This window comes from Chanos chanos, chromosome 7, assembly GCF_902362185.1.
Source record: "Chanos chanos chromosome 7, fChaCha1.1, whole genome shotgun sequence".
NCBI lineage: Eukaryota > Metazoa > Chordata > Actinopteri > Gonorynchiformes > Chanidae > Chanos > Chanos chanos.
This window is the reverse complement of record NC_044501.1, coordinates 33,738,982-33,758,873: the sequence shown is the minus strand read 5'-3', so window position 1 is coordinate 33,758,873 and position 19,892 is coordinate 33,738,982. Positions and strand designations below refer to the sequence as shown.

Below are 19,892 nucleotides of genomic sequence, written 5' to 3'. Positions count from 1 at the left end.
GATGTGATGTTTGTTTGTTTGTTTTCAGCTGAGGGAAGACTTTGACAGCGGGACAGATGTGATGCTGGATGAAGAACACAGTGTGCACGACGTGGCGGCCCTCCTGAAAGAGTTTCTGAGGGACATGCCCGACCCGCTCCTGCCGCGTGAACTCTACTCCGCCTTCCTATACGCCAACCGTACGCACGCTCACTCTCTTTAACCGTCAGACCCATTCTTATGGATCGTTTTTAATAATCAGTCTGCTCACACTTTCATCTGTGCCCGTTGTGTTGGGTATCGTCCTGTTTCTAAGAGGAATGCATCTGTTGCTAAATTTCATAAAGGCTGGGGGAGTTCTGTTTTATGAGTAGTATGACCTTGCTGAAGGTGAAACTGAAATATCCATGTATATGTAACTTGTGTATTTGGATGCTTGATTTTTGTGTGCATATATGTGGCACTGTGTTTGTTTATGAAAACAACCTCTCTCTTCCGCGTTGTGCTTTAGAGTTACGTGGAGAGGATCAGCTGGTGTACCTGCAGCAGCTCCTGTATCTCTTGCCTCCCTGTAACTGCGACACGCTTTTAAAATTACTCACCTTACTTCACACAGTACAGGAGCACGCGCAGGACTCTACAGGGCCAGACCAGCAGCCGGTACCCGTGTTTCTCTCTTATTCCCAACTGCATCTCAACTTGTGTCCTAACAGTTTTTAAACTTACAAGTGTTATTTATAAGACCATACAAGTTATATTTGTAAGTTATATTTGTGTTTACTAAAAAGTCAGATTTTGCCATATTGTATTATGCTCGTTCACCTCAAACATAAAAATATTTAAATGTAAATTCATCTTTGTGGTGGTATTGGTCTCTCTATGTTTATCTGCAGGGCAATTAGTATCTCTGTGTTGTTCTGTGCATGCATCATTTCCTCTGTAAAAACCTGTGCGATTCTGCCGGTAACTGGCTCTGTACTGGTGTGTGTCAGATCACGGGGAATAAAATGACAGCGGCTAACCTGGCGGTGATCTTTGGGCCCAACCTGCTGCAGAGGGAGAAGGGAGCAGACAAAGACCTGAGTCTACAGGCCCTGGGCATAGAGGACAGTGCTGCCATCATTTCAGTCACCCTACTGCTCATCCAGAACTACAAACGCCTCTTCACGGTGAGAGACAGGCAATGACACAGAGAGAGAGAGCGAGAGATGGATGGATGGATGATGGAGACAGAGAGGGATAGATAGATAGATAGATAGATAGATAGATAGATAGATAGATAGATAGATAGATAGATAGATAGATAGATAGATAGATGGATGGATGAGAGAGAGAGTGAGAGAGAGAGAGAGAAGGGGACTACAATTTTATAGAAGAAGCTATGACGTTATACATTTTCAGGATACATGATTTAAGATGAACCTAAAAAAAGGTGTGAGAAAAAGCCAGACAGTTGACAGATGTGGCACGCTGTCATTCTCCCGTGTGACTGCAGGTGTCAGCAGAGCTCCAGCAGGAGGTGCTGATGAGCCTGATTCAGACGGACCCTGATGTCATAGACTACCTTCTGCGGAGGAAACTCAGGTCTGCCCCCCTAACCACTCAGACACTCTTCACATCTCTGTAAATTCCCCCTCTGTAAATTACACTGTGGTACGATCCATCAGCTCACAGCCGCTGAATTTGTGATGTTTCTAAAATGTATCTGAGATTCTTAAAGTAACAGCGACATGAAGACTTTTATGTATTTACTTCTCACATATTGTTTGTAATTCAATTAAAAAACAGAGTCATCAACACCTTACTACTCATTAACAGACCTAAAATATCTATTTAACTCATAACTCTGTCTTCTCCTGTTGTAGCGGGAGCAGTTTAACTGTGGAGACTGATGTGGGTGGTCGGAGGGACACTCAGGCGTCTCTGGATTCGGTCGGCCAGTCGAGCGATGACCTTTCGTCCTTGGACCCCCCCTCGCCTCTCTTCCCCGAGACGCAGGGGGGCGGCAGCCTGACCAGTGAGGTCTTTCTCAATGTCTTACGTCTCAACAACAACAGGAAACGTAAGTGTCAGTGCAGTCCCCTCATTACGTAACAACCAACTGTCCCAGGAGCTCTCTGCTGTTCTCTGCTGTTCTGTTGCTGTTCACCGTTCTCACTTTAACACAAATGTTTTCAGTAAAACGAACTGAAATGATTCTCAGTCCACAGGTACTTCACAGGTGTAGTCAGAAGGCGATTTGTAGGAGGGACGAGGGGGGGATGACATCCCCCTTGTTAGCAAAATGACCAAAATGCATCCCCCTTGTTAACCTGCCAGTACCCCTATCTACTCTATAGAGTAGTGTCAGTGACCATGGCGCCGTCCTCCCTGTTAAAAAAATAACAAATCGCCTACTGGCTATTAGTGTTTACGGGTCTGTGTTTGTGTGTGGATTTTAGGTTCTTCTGACGGTCCAGCCAAATCCATAGGACAGATGAGGCAGTTCCATTCTCACCACAACCTGCTGAGTTTGGCCCAACCTTCCCATCACCTGCCGTCAGACGACCCGGAGACACAGGTGAAGAGGGGGACCGGCGCTGAACAGGCGTGCCCGAGAGAGAGCCTCCATTCTGGGTCGGACCCAGAACCCGGCAGCCCTCGGGAGAGAACCGTCTGGGTGCGGCAAGACTCCAACACGTCCGCCGCCTCGTCGGAAGACAGCAAGCAGCCGACAAACTTCTGGGACTTTTTCACGGGCAAGGTGTCCGGCTCAGAGACCATAGTATGACCCTAGAAGAGCTAGTCATAGGAGGTGGTTCGTCCTACCCGTGGGCTATATCCAAGTGGTTTTGTAATTCTGTAAAGGTTTCTTTGTGTATCCCTTAGACAATATATAACCCTGTTTGCTCCTTTGGTTTTTGAAGTGACCTCTCTCAGTGCATGCTCTTCCTTTAGAGAACGCTTCACTCTCTCTAAGGGACGCTTAACCGTCGGCCTAATGCTAATTTAATCCAAATGTTACATGCCATCAGACACTCTGTGTGATGTCATCAAGACGCACAGCACTGACAAGAGTGTAAATACGTGGGGTTTGGTGGTTGCAAAAGTTGTTTTTTTTAAGTAGAGAAGAGCTTTTCATATGAATGGGAACATGCTTCAAACATGCGCTTTGTGACCCCTGTCAAATTAAAAAAAAGAAAAAAATGAAAACAATAATAATAAATAAAACCAAATAACACAAAACGTCTTTGAAGCTGCACCTTGTGTTTTGTGATCTTTTAAAGGTGCAGAATGGAGAAATCTTTCTCTTTCTTCTTTTCTTACCTTTAATTGAGAGCGATAAATTCTTCTTTTTTTTTTTTTTGGTCATTTGCGTTTGTTTCAGTTTACGGCGTAAAATCCTTTTAACCAAAATTAGACTCTGGTCAGTGGGTTCTATAAGGAAGCTGCTTGAAGCTTGGTCTTCTCTGTGTTTGTCCATGCACATCTGATCCAGTATTAACACATATTCTTAAAAAACAAAAAAAAAACACAACTATGTTGTTTAGTTCAGTAGTTTAGTGACTTTTTTTTTTTTTTAGCTTTTTTTTATACTTTGTGCTTGGTGACAGCTCTTGTAAATGTTGTCTTGCAGATGGCCATGTTGAGAAGAAGCCCGTCTCTCCAAAGCTTTGTCACTGAGCCGTTTCAGTGCGAGAAAAGCTGAGAGGAGTGGACAGGTAACTTAAAAATCAACCAAACAAACAAACAAAAAAAGCCCACGTAATGGCGTTTCAGAATCGCTCTAAAACTAAACTGCCTGTCAGTCAATGCTGGAGGAAAATCTCTGTGCACTGTGACACACCGTAGTTTTAGTTTCAGATGACGAAACCAAAAGCATCCTCATTCATAAACCTGTACTATGGTCTCTACAAACAAAGTGACTGTTTGCAGTGTCCACTTGGCCTTTGACTGCTCAACAGTTAAGACATTTTAAATAACGATAAGTTGTCCCTGGACAAATCCCTGAATGGAGACTCAACCCAATGGAACTGATGCTACAGATCACCACCAGAGGGCGCCATGTACCAGCAATAAGGGGATGCAATGTTAAATCATGACTGTTGCCATCATAAACCCAAAATTGAAGTTGGTACTCCCCAGTATTCCTAACATCAATGCCCAACCCTCAAGACAAGCATTCGTACAAGGACAAGAGTCTGAGCTAGAGGTCAAGGGAATTTTTGTTTCCAGTGTTTCCAGTATTCAACTCAAAATCGATTGCTTAGATGACTTGCTGTAACCATTCTAGGCAATAGATGATGATGTCTAAACTATTAACCATTACTGTTTAAAATGATCTCCGTGTACTTTCTTAAGTTTCCTTTTTTTTTTTGTATGTTTATATGATTATGAATTGCATGGTTCATGAATTTGAATATTGCGATAGCACACACTATGTCAATTAAATTAATCTTTTCTCAAATTCACCAGGTTTGTTTAATGATCGTTGTTAGCTGTTTATTTTCTAAAACGGTCAATATTTGATAGCTCTCCGCTAAAATGAGAGGAGAAAAAAAAAAAAAACGTTTCAGTTTACTGAAAAAAAACATGACGCAGCCTAAGAGAAATACTTCAGTCTGACCCTTTAACTCACTCCGTGTCGGCGTCGATGTTCTAAAATCTGGTTGTGAGAAAAACAAACACACACAGCACATTTCAATCCCGTTTCAATCTGTCCATTGTTTTTTTTTTTTCTTTTTTATTGGGGAGAGGTTTTCATTCGAGTCCATCAACATTCACACTTGCCACCCTCCCCCCCCCCCACCCCCCCCTAAACCCCAGAATTATTACTGAGTCGTTTTACAAATTGTACATAGTTTGTCGAAAGTGCACTTTTTTTTTGTTTGTTTGTTTTCCTGAATGGAATCAATGTAGTTTTACATGATGCAGGGGGGGTGAATGAAACACTGCACACCACCTCATACCAACCTGCACATAGACCTTGAATAGAACTGACAGTCAGTCCTCCCAGCAGTAGTAAGAACTGTTGTCAACATTTCCACAGGCGTTGAAGCTAACTGACAAACGCCTCAGAAAAAAACCCCCCCAAAAACCTGGCGTTCAGGGAAGAGCGATAACCAATCAGTGCATCGCTGCTTTTCTACATTATGTTCATGTTATATATCCGAGATGATTTTCTTTCAGTTTGACTCCTTTTTTTTTTTTTTTTTAAATTTTTGGAACGACCCCTTTCAGGCGCCTCTTTGTGATTATTCAAAGCAAGCAATATTCCCCCGGTCTCCTCCATATTTTACCCTCCCCCAAACGAAATCAACCCATTTCAGTGGCCTACACAAGAATGGTAGACTAATTAGTAAAATATATAAAAAAAAGTGAACATCTAAGAAAAAGTTAAAATAACATTTATAATTATACATAAATTAAAAAGAGAAGAAACAAACACCCTATTTTAACATTCTCTCTCTCTCTCTCTCTCTCTAACCACAAGTTCACAACCCATTGGAAAAAAAAAAATCCAGTTTAACTCAATGTGTAGAGGTGTATCTGTTGACACAGACTGTATCACTAGACTTAGCACTGTCATAGAGCGTACATAGATGTGCCATAGGAACAGCATGACATACTGTCAGGTTGAGTTATGTCAGTCAAAATTCCTTTTTTTTTTTTTTTTTTTTTAACGTGAAAAAGGGAAACATGCAGATGGAAATGATAGCATTGGAGAGCTTCATATCTGTCTGGGTGTTTTTTTTGTTGTTGTTGTTGTTGTTATTTTTTCATTGTATTGATGTCATGCTGTTTATAGCACATATACAGAGGCTTTATAACAATGATAGGTGCAGCGGATTCATGCATTGATTGTAACCAAATAACACAAAGGAAGAGGAGTTTTTAAAACAGCAGCACAGTCACCTCTGAATCCTCATAGACTAGAGCCTGTTCTCATAATGAACGCCCCCAAAAAAAAGAAAAAAAAAGAACTATATTGACCAGTGTAGTTCATGTAAGAAACTGTTTCGTTAGAAGTTAACTGCCTGTTTTGTTTTTTTTTATCATTATTTGTGTCATAATGTGACTGACATCCATCTTTAGTCCAATGAAATGTGAGGAGACGGTGAGCATAACGTGAATCTGTATGAACGTCACTGAGAATCGACACAGCCAATGACAGCTGGCCGAAAATCTCAGCTAACGATGCCCATTTGGATTCCTTCTCTTCAACAGGACATTCTTTAATTCCCCCCCCCCCCCCCCCCCCCCCACCCTCCCACCCCCGAGGCACAGGAATTTCAACAGCTCTAACTTCAACTGCTCTCTCTCTCTCTCTCTCTCTCTCTCTCTCTCTCTCCTGCTGTCTGAGGCTGCGGATGGCTTTATTACCCAAAAGGTTGACCCCTGGTAATATAGTAAATATTTACTAGCTGTGAGCAAGCTCAGAAGGTGGCGCGGTATGTCCTTAAATGCCCCTGTAAGCCAACGCACGGTCTGAACCGGCGACAGAACCATCGGCTTCAGGATCTTTACAGGAAAGCCCAGTAATGTAGCAACAGCTTTCACCAAAGCCCAAGCCTGCGCTAGTCTCTAACATGCCGTGGCCTTGTGCGGGGAAAGCCACATTTTGCCCTGGAACCGAGCACAAAACAAAGTCCAGATCCTATAGCCTTTCGTCACACTCTGGTAAACGACCTGAATTTCGCCTCTTTTCGTCTACCGTACCCGGTTAAAAAGTGACGGAAGCTCGCAGAAGAGGAGAAAGCGAGAGAATACCAAGTTGAGAGTCTCAGCCAAGGTTCAATCAATAATTAGCTTAAGTTCCTGGAAACTGGCATCTCGATGCTTTAAGGAGTATCAAATCTAACGGTATTTGCGATCAGAGATTGTTACAGGTGAAAGCTTTTCATCAATAATTAATTAACGTTAGTTCTGATACAAACTAGCCGGGCCACTGGGTCGTAATGCGTACGATGGCAATTTCGTGCGATAAAACGAAAAAAAAAAAAAAAATCCTTGCAAGAGTTCACCTGTTCATGATGGTGGAACTACAGCATATCCTTTAGAACCCTGACATTCCTCAATCCACAAGCAAAGTCCCCGCAGCAGTCAGGAGACAGGAAAAAAAAATTTGCAGCTTCATCTACACAATCAAAAAACAACTCGGCACCTCCGTTTTTTCTGTGCATTTCGACTGTCAAGAATGTTTACATTCACTTCTCATTAGAAAGCAGTCATCCAAAAAGCCAAACCAGACCTGCTAAGAAACACAAATCAAACGCGCGGCCGCTGCTCCGGTGCCCGCAGTTCGGTTCTCTCTGCCCCCCCCCCCCCCCCCCAAAAAAAAAAAAAAAAAAAAAAAAGTAGGAGCTGTTTCACCCACTACCAACAACCCCCCAACCACTCCCCCACCCTCCCCCCATCCCATGTCTTGTTTCCAAAACATCCCTATGTACGGTTATTTGTGCATTTGAAAGAACAGAATTAAATAGCGAATCTTGCACTTCATCCTCCGACATCCAATCTAGTCATTCAAACAGGAAGCAGACAGAGAGAAGCGTCCTCACGCACACACACCACGGTTTCGGTCTCGTTTCCACAACGGTGATGCAAAGGATGGACGTGACACGTAAACAGTTGCCCTCTGGGCATGGATAATGTGATGCCAACGTGTTGAAACCGTGGACAGAGGTCTGAGGGTACACGAGCTCCGTATCTAAACTCCAGCTGATGAAGGATGTATAGATGTACAGCTACCTGAGAGGTGCTGTGTGCTGTGAGACGCGACACGACATGACGTTACGGTGCGTCACTCGTCGTGACCGAAACATAGTTTTCTACTGCTGCTAAGGCCCTGTGTCATGTCAATAAAAAAAAAAAAATAAACAAAAAAAATAAACTGTGCTGAAAACAAATGTGCCCTCCCTTACACTTTGGTAAAAGTCTGTCCACTTTTAAAACCATCAGCGCTTCTGCTTATCACTGTCACTATGACAGGTGCTTAGTCTCAACTGTAGGAGTGTGAGAGTCTGTGTGTGTGTGTGTGTGTGTGTGTGTGCTGTAACTGAACTGAGCCAAAAATGAAACAATAAGAGGGAGTGTGACGATGTGTTATCGAACTGCGATTGCTTCTGTCTGGCGAAAAAACCATTGCCGTGCCCCGGGTCACTGCGGCATCCGCTGCTCCTGTCTGTGGGTTGGTTGATACTCTGCTGCAAGGCTCCACTGATGAGCCTGACTAAAATAGGGACTTGATTGAGGGTTCTGGAGTAGGGGGGCATGTCCACAGAGCCAATGCCCTGCCTTCTCCCTCCCTCCCACCTATCGTAATGTCACATAGATCCGTTCTTGTGCTCCCATTGGTTCAGTCTCTGGACTGGTAAAAGAGGATGTACCCCGACTCTGAGTTTTTGGAAATGTCAGATGTCAGGCCGTAGAATTCCTCAATTGCCTGGGCGTCAATTTTCTAAAACAAAAAACAGAAAGGGAAAAATGAAAAAAAAAAAAAAAAAACAAGTGAGAAAACAGATACCCCGTAACATTTAATCCCGATTTCCTGTTCACACATAAAAGCGCATTTCCTAATCCAAATTCCAAAGCTAACTTCAGACCAATGTTAAATCGGATCAATTGAAGAGACAGAAGTGAACTCATAATATTAACGTATAAAAAGAGCCAAAAGTGAGACTGAGAGGCAAAAACAACACTCAGAGCAAACGTGCGTGCGGATAGGTCCTTTCGTCTGCGGTTTGCGTTTGTTTGCTCTGGCAGTTTTTGGAGCCAAAACCTCCCGGGGGATTAAAGAGGAGGTATAGGAATTCACACAGACCAGTGGTGCAGCTCTTGCTCTGTGGAAATTTCCCATCGTAGCCAGCTGTCACTGCCCCCCCCCTCCCCGCCCGCCCCGTCTGTCTTGCTCTCGGTTTCCTCCTGTCTCTCTTTCTGTCTCCCTCTCGCTCTCTTCAGAGTCCGATGTGAGAACATCTCGTAGTGGAAAAAGAAGACGCTCTCGATTTCCTTAGAGCATAATCCTGACCGAACCCAGCCTTAGCCCCCCATTAAGACTTGCGCTGAAAGCAGTTCGGTGCCAGGCAAAGAGCCCGAACCATCCGGCTCAGAAAACATTTCAGGCAGTGGAGTAATGAATTGCTTTTCCCGTTAGCATTCATAACTGACAGCCCCTGGGCTTCTGCCCTGTTAGTGTTTACAGGAAGAGTGTCGGTTTACGTTTGCAGTAACATCAGGTTTGTTTGTGTCTTTGACATGTATATGTGCTAGTAAGACATAACAGCATGCAAGCTAGACGTAAGTTTTTTCTGCCAAGACAAAACAGATGTTTAAATCGGTTACTGTTGATTATAGTAACTCCTGACAAGTAGTTTTGTTTAATCCAGTCCACTTCACAAATGATTCCTGAGCAACAGACGTTTATAAAAACTAAAAACACCTTCAGTCTGTCTGGTTTAACGGGCGTGGCCAAAGTGAAACCTGAATTTGCATGAAACCGTAAACATCGAGGCACAAGTAAAACACACACAAACCCCTATTCCAATTACCTTTAACTGAAAAATCTGAAAATCGAAGTCTTGAGCTGAACATCAAGACCTTTAAGAGGATTCTTTAGTTTTCGTCTTCTCCTATAGTCCCCATATAATCCAATATTAATCAAAACTGTTTGACTATTCCTCCTTGACATTAAAAGTATGTAGGTCAATGTGACGACTATATTCCAGACAAGTCCGAGGTGAATGGGGGAAAACTCCAGACTAACTGATGAGTTTGAAACTCCTAGCTTTGGAAACAACCACTCAAAACAGTTCTGCTGCACGCAGCATTAAAAATCGATTGTCCATCTCTAAAAAAGGGGTCGTACGCACATACTGTACTGAACATAGCAGTCGGATGTACCTCAGGTTAAATTTACAATAAAAACAGGTGTATAACCGCATCTTTTCTCAGAGAAAAACCCCTCTCAATGCTTGATACTGCCCAGGCTTTTTCAGTTGCAAAGCTTCACTTCCTTTTTCTTTCAAAAAAATGTAATTATTTGATTAAAACACATCTTGTTTTATCTTCATGAAGAACAACAACAACTTTCTTACTTACTTCTACTATATCGTCGTCAAACAGAAGCCAAAAGCCATGACTCTTCACGATTGTGATGTAATGACCACGATTTGGACCGCTGCAAAAAATAAATAAAAACAAACAAACACCATTTGGGATGGAATTAAAGAGAGCACATTTGAAATACAATCCAGTGTGGGCATTTAGCTAAACTGTATGCGTAACCACAGATGCATTGGCTTGTATCGTTTCAACCATCTGTGCGTGTTTTTAAAATATCTAAGCAGGACTGGAGTTAATTAAAAAAAAAAAAACTTCAGCTTTGGTGAGGAGACGTATTGCCCTGCCGTTTTCTGAGAGAAGATTGAAGCTTACCTCCCACAGTGCACCACCACGGCGACCAGGTCGTACATGCGGTCGGGGTTCGTGGCGTCGCCGGATGTGTTGAAGAGCCGTAGCTCCAAGGGGAAGACCACGCGGTAGGACAGCTTGGTATAACGATGCAGCTGGTCCATGTACTTAAAACGCTTCAGGTGCAGCGCAAGGATCATGGGTAATTTCTTAACCCGCATCCTATTGGTCGAGAGAGGGAGATGATGTGGCTGATGCTTTAAATTCAGGCTGCTAGTTTATTGTCCGCTACAATTCAGTTACTTATGATTGGCAACGCAAGTCCATTCTCTAATTGAGATCACAGTCAGGCTCCTTAACACTACCTTATATGGACATACACTTCAAATGCGCACTCAGTAGATGAACAGAGATAACTAATGTTGCCTCTCAAACACCTACTTGGTATTTTTAGCTTATTTAGCTCTGCAACTACTAGGAACTCACACTCATATCTTAAAAAAAACCCATATGCACATTTAAGTGGTCGCTTACAAAGATGACTGGTTGGGTGTCACTATGGTAACACAACGGGGCTGCTGTCCAATGGAAAAGCCAGACTCACCTTTTCTGTGCCTCCTGCTTGCTTCGACATTGCTCACAGTAGTACTTGTATTCGCTACATAAGGTCTCTGTGTTGCTGAAGCCCCTGTTTGTTAAAAAAAAAAAAAAAAAAAAGAAACCCACAACTGTGAGATGGAGCTCTGCCTAACATTATACTGCATATGCTGTGTTGAATTCGTTAATTTTATGCAGCGCGCGCACACACACACACACACACACACACACACACACACAAATCTGGTGGATATGTACAGCTGTTGAAAACAGATGATCTCCGAAGAGACTGTTGCCGACTAAGCAAATGCAATCCAACATTACTCCTTGAGGTATGATGTGCAGGCGTCTGTTGAAATTCAGCAGTTTGTTAACTCTGGCTTCGGAACGGTCTTTCCAAGCCTTAAAACTGGTCGCTTGCCTGAAAGGTTAATCTAAATACCTGCGTCAACGGTAGCCCTTCCAGAAATGACTTTGGTCAGACTTTATTTAGACAGGCACGTATAACAATCCAGTCGTCCCCCGTACGCCGCCACCCCCCCCCCCCTCCCCCCTCCCCCCACCCCCAGTCCAGGCTCTTACCTGAGACAGTGAGTGATAGATGTGTTTTGCTCCACATCTACGGAGAGGTCCAAAAAATCCTCATCTTTACTGCTCACCTGAGAGGACGAAACACAACACTTTAGCTAACGCCACATTGGCGTCTCATACGTTACAATCACCTGCTGTGGGTTACATCATTACTGCTGAAAATTCCATTCCGCGGTAACACTGCCATTGACCTGATTTAGCGCTCTCTCGCTGTGGCAGATAACACTACTACGTGTTATCAGGGTTTAAATGGGTGAGGCCACGCCCAGTTTAAATCACATCAAACTCGAAGTCATGCTTCTGATAGCACCGTGGGTGTGTAATGGCAAGTGTTACGAGACTATCACCGCAGTAAAAGATTATCAGTACCTTCCTGTATTGGGCTGTTTCTATTACGACACCAGCAGCCCATGTACACACACACACACACTCTTGTAGCAGTTTTGTTCGCAACATGCAGTGCTTCTTCTTAAGAAAGCTTAAACTCAAATCATAACCATAAATGCTATTATTGTTATTATAAGGACAGCTGCTCTATAATGCTTCAGACTTGAACGTGTCTTAAAAAGAATAAATGAAAGAAAGAGAAAGAGGTCTAAGAGCCTCTAACAATGACACCACACATTCACCATTCAAGAGTAACTGAGTAACATCATCTGGAAAAGCGTGCCACATCGTTCATAGCTCCTGACTCGTGGTTTGTTCTCTGCTCACCGCTTCACAGTTGAGGCAGCGCGTCTCATTGGTCAGCGTGCCCTGGAAGATCTCATGTACCCAGGTCTGCTGGGTCTTCTCCTCTGCTTCTCCTTCACCTGTACTGCTGCTGCTTCCTCCCCCTCCACCTCCTCCTCCTCCACCTCCTCCGTTCTGCACCAACTTGCCGTTCTGCTGTCTCTCCTGGCTCTTCTCCTCCTGCAGGAGGTCTGCGATGGTGTTGAGCAGGTAGTTGAGAAACTCGTGAGCATCCTGTTGCATGTAATTGTCAAACAGTTCTGAAGAAGAGACGAGAGACAGGACGTGAGCCACTGGATTAGACAGAAGCAAACCAACTATGCGTCATACATAAAACTATACTCTCCTGTGGTTTCGATTCATTTAAATATGACACAGCTGTCTCTGAATGAGGAAGGCGCTGCAAAAAAATAAATTCCCCCGACGTACGTTGGCAACTCCACGTATATCTCTCAAACACTCTTCTCTGTATCGATATTTTCGTTTAACTAACGAGACGACGTCTCCTTTTTTTTTTCCGATTCTATTGTTCTACCCCCCCCCCCCCCCTTTCCCTCATCTCACCGTTCTCCTTTCTTAGCCGTGAGATGAACTTCTTAGGTGGTATTACTCCTACTTTCTTTTTCTGCGTGGCGATGCTGTTGAACAAGTCCGCCAGGCAGGTGAGCAAACTCTCTTTCCGCCTGGGCTGGATCTTATAGGCCAGTACCTTCTCCCGGAACGGCCGGCAAAAATAGAGCGCCTGCAACACTGAGTTACAGTAGCAGGTGTTGCCGAACTGTGGAAAAGAGCAGATTACGTGGGGCGGGAGGGAGCGGATAAAGGGGAAATAAAAAAGTGTGTGAGGAGGTCAATCTCTGACGTTTCGTAAGATGTCAGTGAATGTCTGTGTTTATAAATAGGTACTCCGAAAAAACACTTACTGACAGATTTACAATATTGGAGAGAAAAAGATTTCATCTTTTTATTGGTGTGTTATTATTATCATCATCATCATCAGAGCAGATAAGCAATCTGAACTCAGAGCTTACTTTGTAAAAAATGAGGAAGTCAAAGTTAAGCGCTTGATCAGCATATTTTTGCATTCTGCTCTTTTGCCTGATCATCAACTCTGCTGATCATTCAAACAGCCCCTACTTACATTGACCAGCCCAAAGTAGTGTTCATTTACAGGAAACTGTTCCGGTCCAATCTCCTTCTCCAAGGCAGAGGCATTGGCGCCCTGAGAAGACAATTATCATGGTTATCTTTGGCAAGACACTTTCTCTTTCCATCTCCTTGTCACCCCCCCCCCCCCGCCCCACCCCCCCCATGTTAATGTAACTGAGTTTTTAAGTGTGCAGGAAAACTCTGGACCTTTTCAAAGACCAACAGGAACATCCTGTTTGGGGAGCAAGATGGCAACGGTGGCATTAACAGGATGCAGCGCTGGGCTATTACATAAGTCATCCAGATGGGAAAATTAATAATATCTTAATTGACTTCGCGACTGTGACACACTGCTTAAGTGAACTGCTCCGTGTTATTTCCGTAGATGGGACAGAGGTCAGTTGCAGGTGGCCTGGCTGAAAAAAAGTCTGAAGCATCCTAAGCCAAGCACTGCTTAAGTGCAATCTAAATACTCTCTAAATAAAGTGGACATTACTGTCCCCGCATATGTCTGTTTGCTCTCAATGTTAATACTGCTTGGGAGAAAAAAGGTGGAGCGGGGAGGGATCAGTTAATCACGTACATTTACCGGATAAAGCACTTCACTTAAAGAGGGTAAAAACTGAAACGCACATGTCATTTACATACTGCGTCGTTTGGCTGGTATCTGTGCGCTCTAATCCGGTTACGGGGCAAGTTTCGCGTTGTACAATATGGCTTAGTTATTTCATCTTTCCGTGAAACCTACGCTGAAACTCTGCTCATTTATTTTGCTACATAGCTCTAGGACATTCGTTTTGTGTAGGATGCTGTTCAATGAGTCGTTTTCATAACGCACTGACTCATATTATCAAACAGATCAAAGCAAATAGAGAAGATGAGAAACGTCACCTGAACGCAAAAGCCTCGTTCATCTACATAACAATCCACAACAGTCAACTTTTCTCTGCCTTAGCTGGTTCTGTGACATTGGTTGGTACCAACACCATTGCTTTTAATATCAACATTACATACCACAAGAAGATTTGTGGTATATGACGTATCTGCCTGAGAGTTATAGGGCAAATTCTCGAAACGAAATGGGACAATGTTCAGCTGCAACTCCTAGATGTCACATATCATTAGCTAGCTAGTGGCTACCTGGCTAACTTCAACTAACCCACTAACTTACAGCTGGCATTTTATCCGTATACTCTTGTTATCCTAGCTAATGCTCCTCAGTTGCGACTACGAGCTACAGCTAGCTAACGTAGAACAGTGATAGTCAGCACTGATTAGCTCTGAGTCTTGCAGTTACTTTACCTGAACTATTGCGTGAATAATATTTGACTGGAGCAACTTTGTATTATTCTGAACAACTGAGATATGTGGAGTTTCCACTGCCCGTTAACTTAATTAAAATATGTAGCTTAGTTACTAACAACAGACGAGCAAGCTAACGTGAGCTAGCATTAGAACGAGCTTGGCTGCTATCCGCCCTACTCATGCATGGGTCGTACACATCCAAGACTTGTTAGATAATTAACATAGCAATCCTCAGATTTCACATTTGTCTCCTGTACATGGCGAAAACGTAACTAAAATTAAGTGAGCTGAAAGACGTGCATAGTGAAATGTGAAATGACAAGCAGCTGCATGTATACGCTTTATAAACTCTCCGAAGACAATCATAACAAGACTTGTCTCCTTAGCTAGGTTGAGCTTGATATTTTGCTAGCTTATTAGCAATGCTAGCAAAGTAGGCTAGCTAGCTAGCCGCAGTGGACAGGACATCGCAGCTTCGACAACACTAGTTGTGACAAGCGAGAAAGTACCAAGCAGTGCAGAAGCCAAAACAAAACATACCATCGTACAAATCGAGGCGATCTTTCGGACTGTCATCAGTATTTCCATCCGTCTGCCGCCATATTGGACCGAACCCCAATTTAAAACTGTCACAGCCGCGTAGGCTGAAGTTCCGGGGAAGCCTCTTGCCCGTCCAGCTCGAAACGAAATGAGGGAGTGTCTCTCTTCTTCACTGGGGACGCAGTCTAGAAAGTCTCTCATAGGCCACTCACTGCGACTCGGCAACTTCCGTACAAAATCGTAGGAACAGGCTCGGAAATGACACGCTCATTTAACTTAACAATTGTAATGCCTGTCAAGCGTTTACTCGCAGAAATATTTTTTATATACATTTTATGTTTGTGTCGATTGATGGACTCCGACACTGTTAATAGATGCATTGTTTCGGTGCTTTGGTAAAATGTAGAGAAGAATACTGCATTACATTACACAGCATTTTAGAATTCACATAAGGTTTCAATATTGTTTGTCACAAAGTAGCCTAACTCACTATGTATCACCTTAGTCTAGTAAAATTGTTTTAATTTTCTCTGTGAGAATGGATATTAGGCATCGTTTATATCTGATATAATTTTTATGTGTTATGTAGATAGCTTCTGATCAAAGTCACAGTTCTGTCAAGAGGAGAGAATATGCTACAAATTGAAAACAGTGATCTGGATCGTTTGAATTACCTCATGTAAGTTACATACTGATCTCTTTTACAGTCTACATTAAAATGTAATAATTTGCATCGCTCACATTTCACAAAAACGTCGTATGGGAATCGGGTTTTGCAAGAATCGCTTTTGTGTAACGAAGCAGTTGTTAAAGCAACCCTGGGCAATATAACCCAAGACATATGTAATGACCCAGGTGTGACCTTCACATATCTAACCGATTTGAATATTATGTTTTAAATGATAAAATCACGTGACGTTTCAAGACTCACACTAACGTACTTAAAATTACTAGTCGAAAATCTAATCGGTCTTCATGAACTTTAGTGTCAACTTTCACGATTCAGATCAGTGTAAACGGTTGCGCCTTGTCAGCGGTCTGTTCCGCTGGATAATTCACGCCCCTTGCATCCCTCCTTGATGCGTCTGGCTGTGTCCGCTCTTACTGACTAAGCACTGTTGCGGTTTGTGGATGAAGTTCGGAAATACAGTTTGTTTAGGTCTTCAAGGGCCTCTGGATAGCTTGGAACTTCACCTCTGTTTCAAGGAAACGGCAGAGGGATAAAATCCAAGGATAACGGAATCGTGGAAATTTATTTCGAAACGAACGGGTATGTCATAGCATTGTTTCAAGACGGACAATATCGTTTTTGCAATCATGGGCAACAGACGTAGCCTGCATCCTCAAGAAAATATTCGCGTTTCGCCCTCCGTGGAAAGATGCTTTCCTATTCACGTTTGTTAAGATTTACGGCTTTCTAAATGCGTCTTCCTATCGACCAAACAAGAACAATGAGCGGTGGCTCTAGCAACTTTCTGCTAGTTCCCATACCAGAGTATCCCGTTCTGGACTGCGTGCCCAACAAGAACGTTAAAATTGTGGTTCTTGGGGCGAGTAACGTCGGAAAAACAGGTAGCCCTTATTAACATTCTTTACTTTGACATATTCATTTGAATTGTATACTAGACAAACCAGAGTATGAAAATCATTAATTAGATTATCACGGTAATGTAATATGATTATTAGCGAACTCCACAAATGAGAGAGACTAAGCTTCTAGATTTAAAGATTCCGGGTAGAAGATTGTGAGGCTTATACCATATTCATTGAGACTACTGATTTTAAATTCAACGAGTTTGAATAAAACGTTAAATATTTAAGTGTTTTTGAACAGTCCTCCACATGGTGCCTGTCTTTGAGTTTGCGAAGTAAAACTGTTCGAGTACCAACGTAACTAAGAATGTAAGGTCAGAAGCATGTCAGCAACCTTGCCAGGGGGCGATAGATTTCACTCCTTGCTGTCATTGGCTATGGCATAGTCTTTGACAGTCCTCTTGCCAACGTTTGGTAGAAGTTACTGATTTGTACTGATATGACATCAGCACTGACATTTCTGCTATTATTGTTAAGGTTAGAAGTTGTTTCACTCAAAGCAGAATAAAAGGGCAACTTCTGTTATTCAGTTAATGATCCTGTGCCATTTACTGAAATTACATAAGTAAGATCACTGTAAGAACAAGCTCTCCTTATTTTCCAATTTATTTTGCAGCTTTGATAGTGCGTTTTCTAACCAAGAGGTTCATTGGAGATTATGAAGCAAACACAGGTAAATACAACTCAGTAGTAGTTATATTTAGTTAATATAACACAGTAGTTAACTTCATCAATGTATTGCTTGCAAAAACTACCCCTACAGTTCTTGATGTACTTGTTTTATTCTCAGGGGCCCTTTACTCAAGAAAAATCAATTTGGATGGGGAACAAGTCTCCTTGCAAGTGCAAGACACGCCGTGTGTGGCTCTCCAGGTACTTTATGGAATAATAACACAAAGAGATTCATGCAAGCTCTTCTTTTTATTTTTTATTTATTTATTTATTTATTTTGTCAATGGTCTTAAGAATAACTGGATTTATTGTTTTATCTCAGTCATTTAGATTGCTCTTCTTGTTCCTGTGGGATTTTGTCTGTTCACTTCAATTAAGTCTTAGAAATATTAGTTCAAAGGTTTTTCTGGTAAACAAAGTCGACTCAGTCGGAGATAAAGAGGGTGTAACCTCTTCTAAGCTCATTACAACTGAACTCAGAAGAATGGAACGGGAAGGAAGACTGGCAGTCGCAGGAGGAGGATCTCTCGTTAAATATGAATTGCAGTATAATCATAAAATATTTACCATATCTCCCTTCTTTTATAATGACTATATCTGAAGCATGAACCTATGTTTAAAAAAAAAAAATTTGTAGAGAGTATTATCCTCCCTCACCCGTCGTGTGTATTTTTTGGCTCTGGCTTTTGTTTAGGCTGTGAACATATGATTGCTAAATACTTCATAAATAAGCAGAGATTAAGGCTTGCTTTTCTGTTGGGTTCCATTCATCTGACCCTTTGGCTATAGCTAAGTATAGTGTAAGGGAGATGCTATTGTTACAGAAAGGTATGTTGAAATTAGATAAACTTAACCAGCGGCGGAGGAAAAGATCAGGACTTAAATTGCTCTGTATCACCGAGTTCAATCAGTTCTCTTCACTAATGCTATTGTCATGCTGCATTCTTCTAGTGTTACATGTTTAACGTTCTGATGCAATTGCTGTTATTTGTTCTAGAAGTAATATTATCCTACGTCTCCCTCCCTCTCTCTCTCTCTCTCTCTCTCTCTCTCTCTCCCTTCCTCTCGAGGCACAGTGATCTTGCCAAAAAAATATTTTCTCATTCCATTGCATTAAGTTGGTCATTCCTTTCACCGCTGATGTACCCTCCCACCTCTCCGTCTCTCTATCTCTCTCCCTTTCCAGGATGATGCTGAGGGGCTGTATTGCCAGGAACAGATTAACCGCTCCATATACTGGGCCGACGGCTACGTGCTGGTCTTCTCGATCACGGACCACAGTAGTTACCGTACGATTCAACCGCTCTACCAGCACGTGCGTCGGATCCACCCGAGTGGCAACATCCCCATCATTCTGGTGGGCAACAAGAGCGACCTGCTCCGCGCCCGCGAGGTGCCCTCTCACGAGGGTGAGGCCTTGGCCGCCGAGTTAGGAGGGGTGTATTTCGAGGCCTCGGCACGAGAGAACCACGAGGGGGTCCACGCCGCCTTCCTGCACATTTGTCAGGAGATTAGCCGAGCGTTGGGAGGGGGGAACGGAGAGAAGAGGAGAGGGGGTCTCCACCTTGCCAGGCCCAAGTCGCCCAACATGCAGGAGCTGAAGAGAAGGTTCCGCCAGGTGTTGTCGTCCAAGGTGAAGTCGTCCACCACTCTGTGATTGCGGTAAAGACAATGGTGCTGGTGAAGCAACGTCAGAGGGCCAAAGACTGTGGCCCTGGATAAAGTACGGAGGATAACAGGAGACCTTGACATCAGCAATGTGATGTGATGTCAAATAGTTTTTGAGGAGGTTAATGGATTAAGGAGTCAAACACAAAGCTGGAGGAAAGACTAAGAGACTGCGAGGTGAACATGTTTACAAGACATCCCGACCCCGAGAGACTTCTCACTGACACGTTGCATGATGGGATTTTCTGTGGGGTTTTTTTTTTGGAACCTTTTCTTTCTTCATTTTTTCATTGTGTTTCTATCTCTTTCTGACAGGGTAATTTGTTTATGGATTGTCTTTTTTTTTTTTTAATTTTTGACAAGATATAGTTTCAACAGAAAGTTTTCCAACCTTATTTTATTGCCGCATGCAATGACAATGTGATAATTTAATGAAATAACAATAATCAGGTACAAGAGAGGATGTGTTTGGATAAAGATTAAAATTTCATTGTATCTTCTCTCTTTTATCACATGCCATTCCATATACAGCAATATTAGGACTACAGCAGTTGAACAAAGGAAGTGTTTGCCTTAAATACACTATAACAGTCTAACAGGCCATAACATTTATATCCTTTCATAAACAAACAATCAAACAGAGCACAAAGTCCAGAGAGTTGTATAACTCTCAG

The 19,892-nt window shown here is 42.8% G+C and overlaps 3 protein-coding genes across 6 annotated transcripts in view; 2 read left to right on the top strand and 1 right to left on the bottom strand.

Annotated features, from left to right (window-relative positions):
- The window catches only part of arhgap36 (Rho GTPase activating protein 36), a 30,337-nt gene extending 26,670 nt beyond the window's left edge, over window positions 1–3,667 (top strand). The window contains exons 7-13 of the mRNA XM_030779214.1: window positions 29–179; window positions 491–639; window positions 972–1,148; window positions 1,475–1,563; window positions 1,845–2,041; window positions 2,421–2,722; window positions 3,596–3,667. Of these exons, the coding sequence (XP_030635074.1) occupies window positions 29–179; window positions 491–639; window positions 972–1,148; window positions 1,475–1,563; window positions 1,845–2,041; window positions 2,421–2,722; window positions 3,596–3,667 (1,137 nt within the window). The remainder of the gene's footprint in view (window positions 1–28; window positions 180–490; window positions 640–971; window positions 1,149–1,474; window positions 1,564–1,844; window positions 2,042–2,420; window positions 2,723–3,595) is intronic.
- Window positions 3,668–8,284: 4,617 nt separating this feature from the next.
- On the bottom strand, window positions 8,285–15,407 carry usp12b (ubiquitin specific peptidase 12b). 3 transcript variants are annotated; one of them, XM_030779973.1, is made up of 10 exons: window positions 15,286–15,407; window positions 13,433–13,513; window positions 12,856–13,069; window positions 12,417–12,551; window positions 12,274–12,371; window positions 11,551–11,627; window positions 10,976–11,059; window positions 10,396–10,593; window positions 10,060–10,138; window positions 8,285–8,419 (listed from the first exon to the last, which is right to left on the bottom strand). In XM_030779973.1, the coding sequence occupies exons 1-10, from the start codon at window positions 15,331–15,333 to the stop codon at window positions 8,318–8,320; spliced, it is 1,116 nt and encodes a 371-aa protein (XP_030635833.1). In that variant the 5' UTR covers window positions 15,334–15,407; the 3' UTR covers window positions 8,285–8,317. The 3 variants fall into 3 exon arrangements, with proteins under 3 accessions (XP_030635833.1, XP_030635834.1, XP_030635832.1); XM_030779974.1 differs by having other exon boundaries at window positions 12,856–13,033; XM_030779972.1 differs by having other exon boundaries at window positions 12,274–12,551.
- A 1,020-nt stretch (window positions 15,408–16,427) lies between these two features.
- Window positions 16,428–19,481, top strand: rasl11a (RAS-like, family 11, member A). Of its 2 annotated transcripts, none has more exons than XM_030779655.1 (4): window positions 16,428–16,857; window positions 17,495–17,551; window positions 17,669–17,739; window positions 18,749–19,481. In XM_030779655.1, the coding sequence occupies exons 1-4, from the start codon at window positions 16,707–16,709 to the stop codon at window positions 19,205–19,207; spliced, it is 738 nt and encodes a 245-aa protein (XP_030635515.1). In that variant the 5' UTR covers window positions 16,428–16,706; the 3' UTR covers window positions 19,208–19,481. The 2 variants fall into 2 exon arrangements, with proteins under 2 accessions (XP_030635515.1, XP_030635514.1); XM_030779654.1 differs by having other exon boundaries at window positions 17,669–17,751; window positions 18,737–19,481.
- The last annotated feature ends 411 nt before the right edge of the window (window positions 19,482–19,892 follow it).

Bases quoted from the DNA above. Each gene is read 5' to 3' on its own strand.
- rasl11a (XM_030779654.1), top strand. From the start codon at position 16,707: ATGCGTCTTCCTATCGACCAAACAAGAACAATGAGCGGTGGCTCTAGC. The intron at 17,552-17,668 runs GTAAATACAACT...TTTTATTCTCAG, and splicing joins AGATTATGAAGCAAACACAG to GGGCCCTTTACTCAAGAAAA. The intron at 17,752-18,736 runs GTACTTTATGGA...CTCCCTTTCCAG, and splicing joins CGCCGTGTGTGGCTCTCCAG to GATGATGCTGAGGGGCTGTA.
- usp12b (XM_030779972.1), bottom strand. From the start codon at position 15,333: ATGGAAATACTGATGACAGTCCGAAAGATCGCCTCGATTTGTACGATG. The intron at 11,628-12,273 runs GTGAGCAGAGAA...TCGTCCTCTCAG, and splicing joins GCTGCCTCAACTGTGAAGCG to GTGAGCAGTAAAGATGAGGA. The intron at 8,420-10,059 runs GTAAGTAAGAAA...TTTTTGTTTTAG, and splicing joins TTGACGACGATATAGTAGAA to AAAATTGACGCCCAGGCAAT.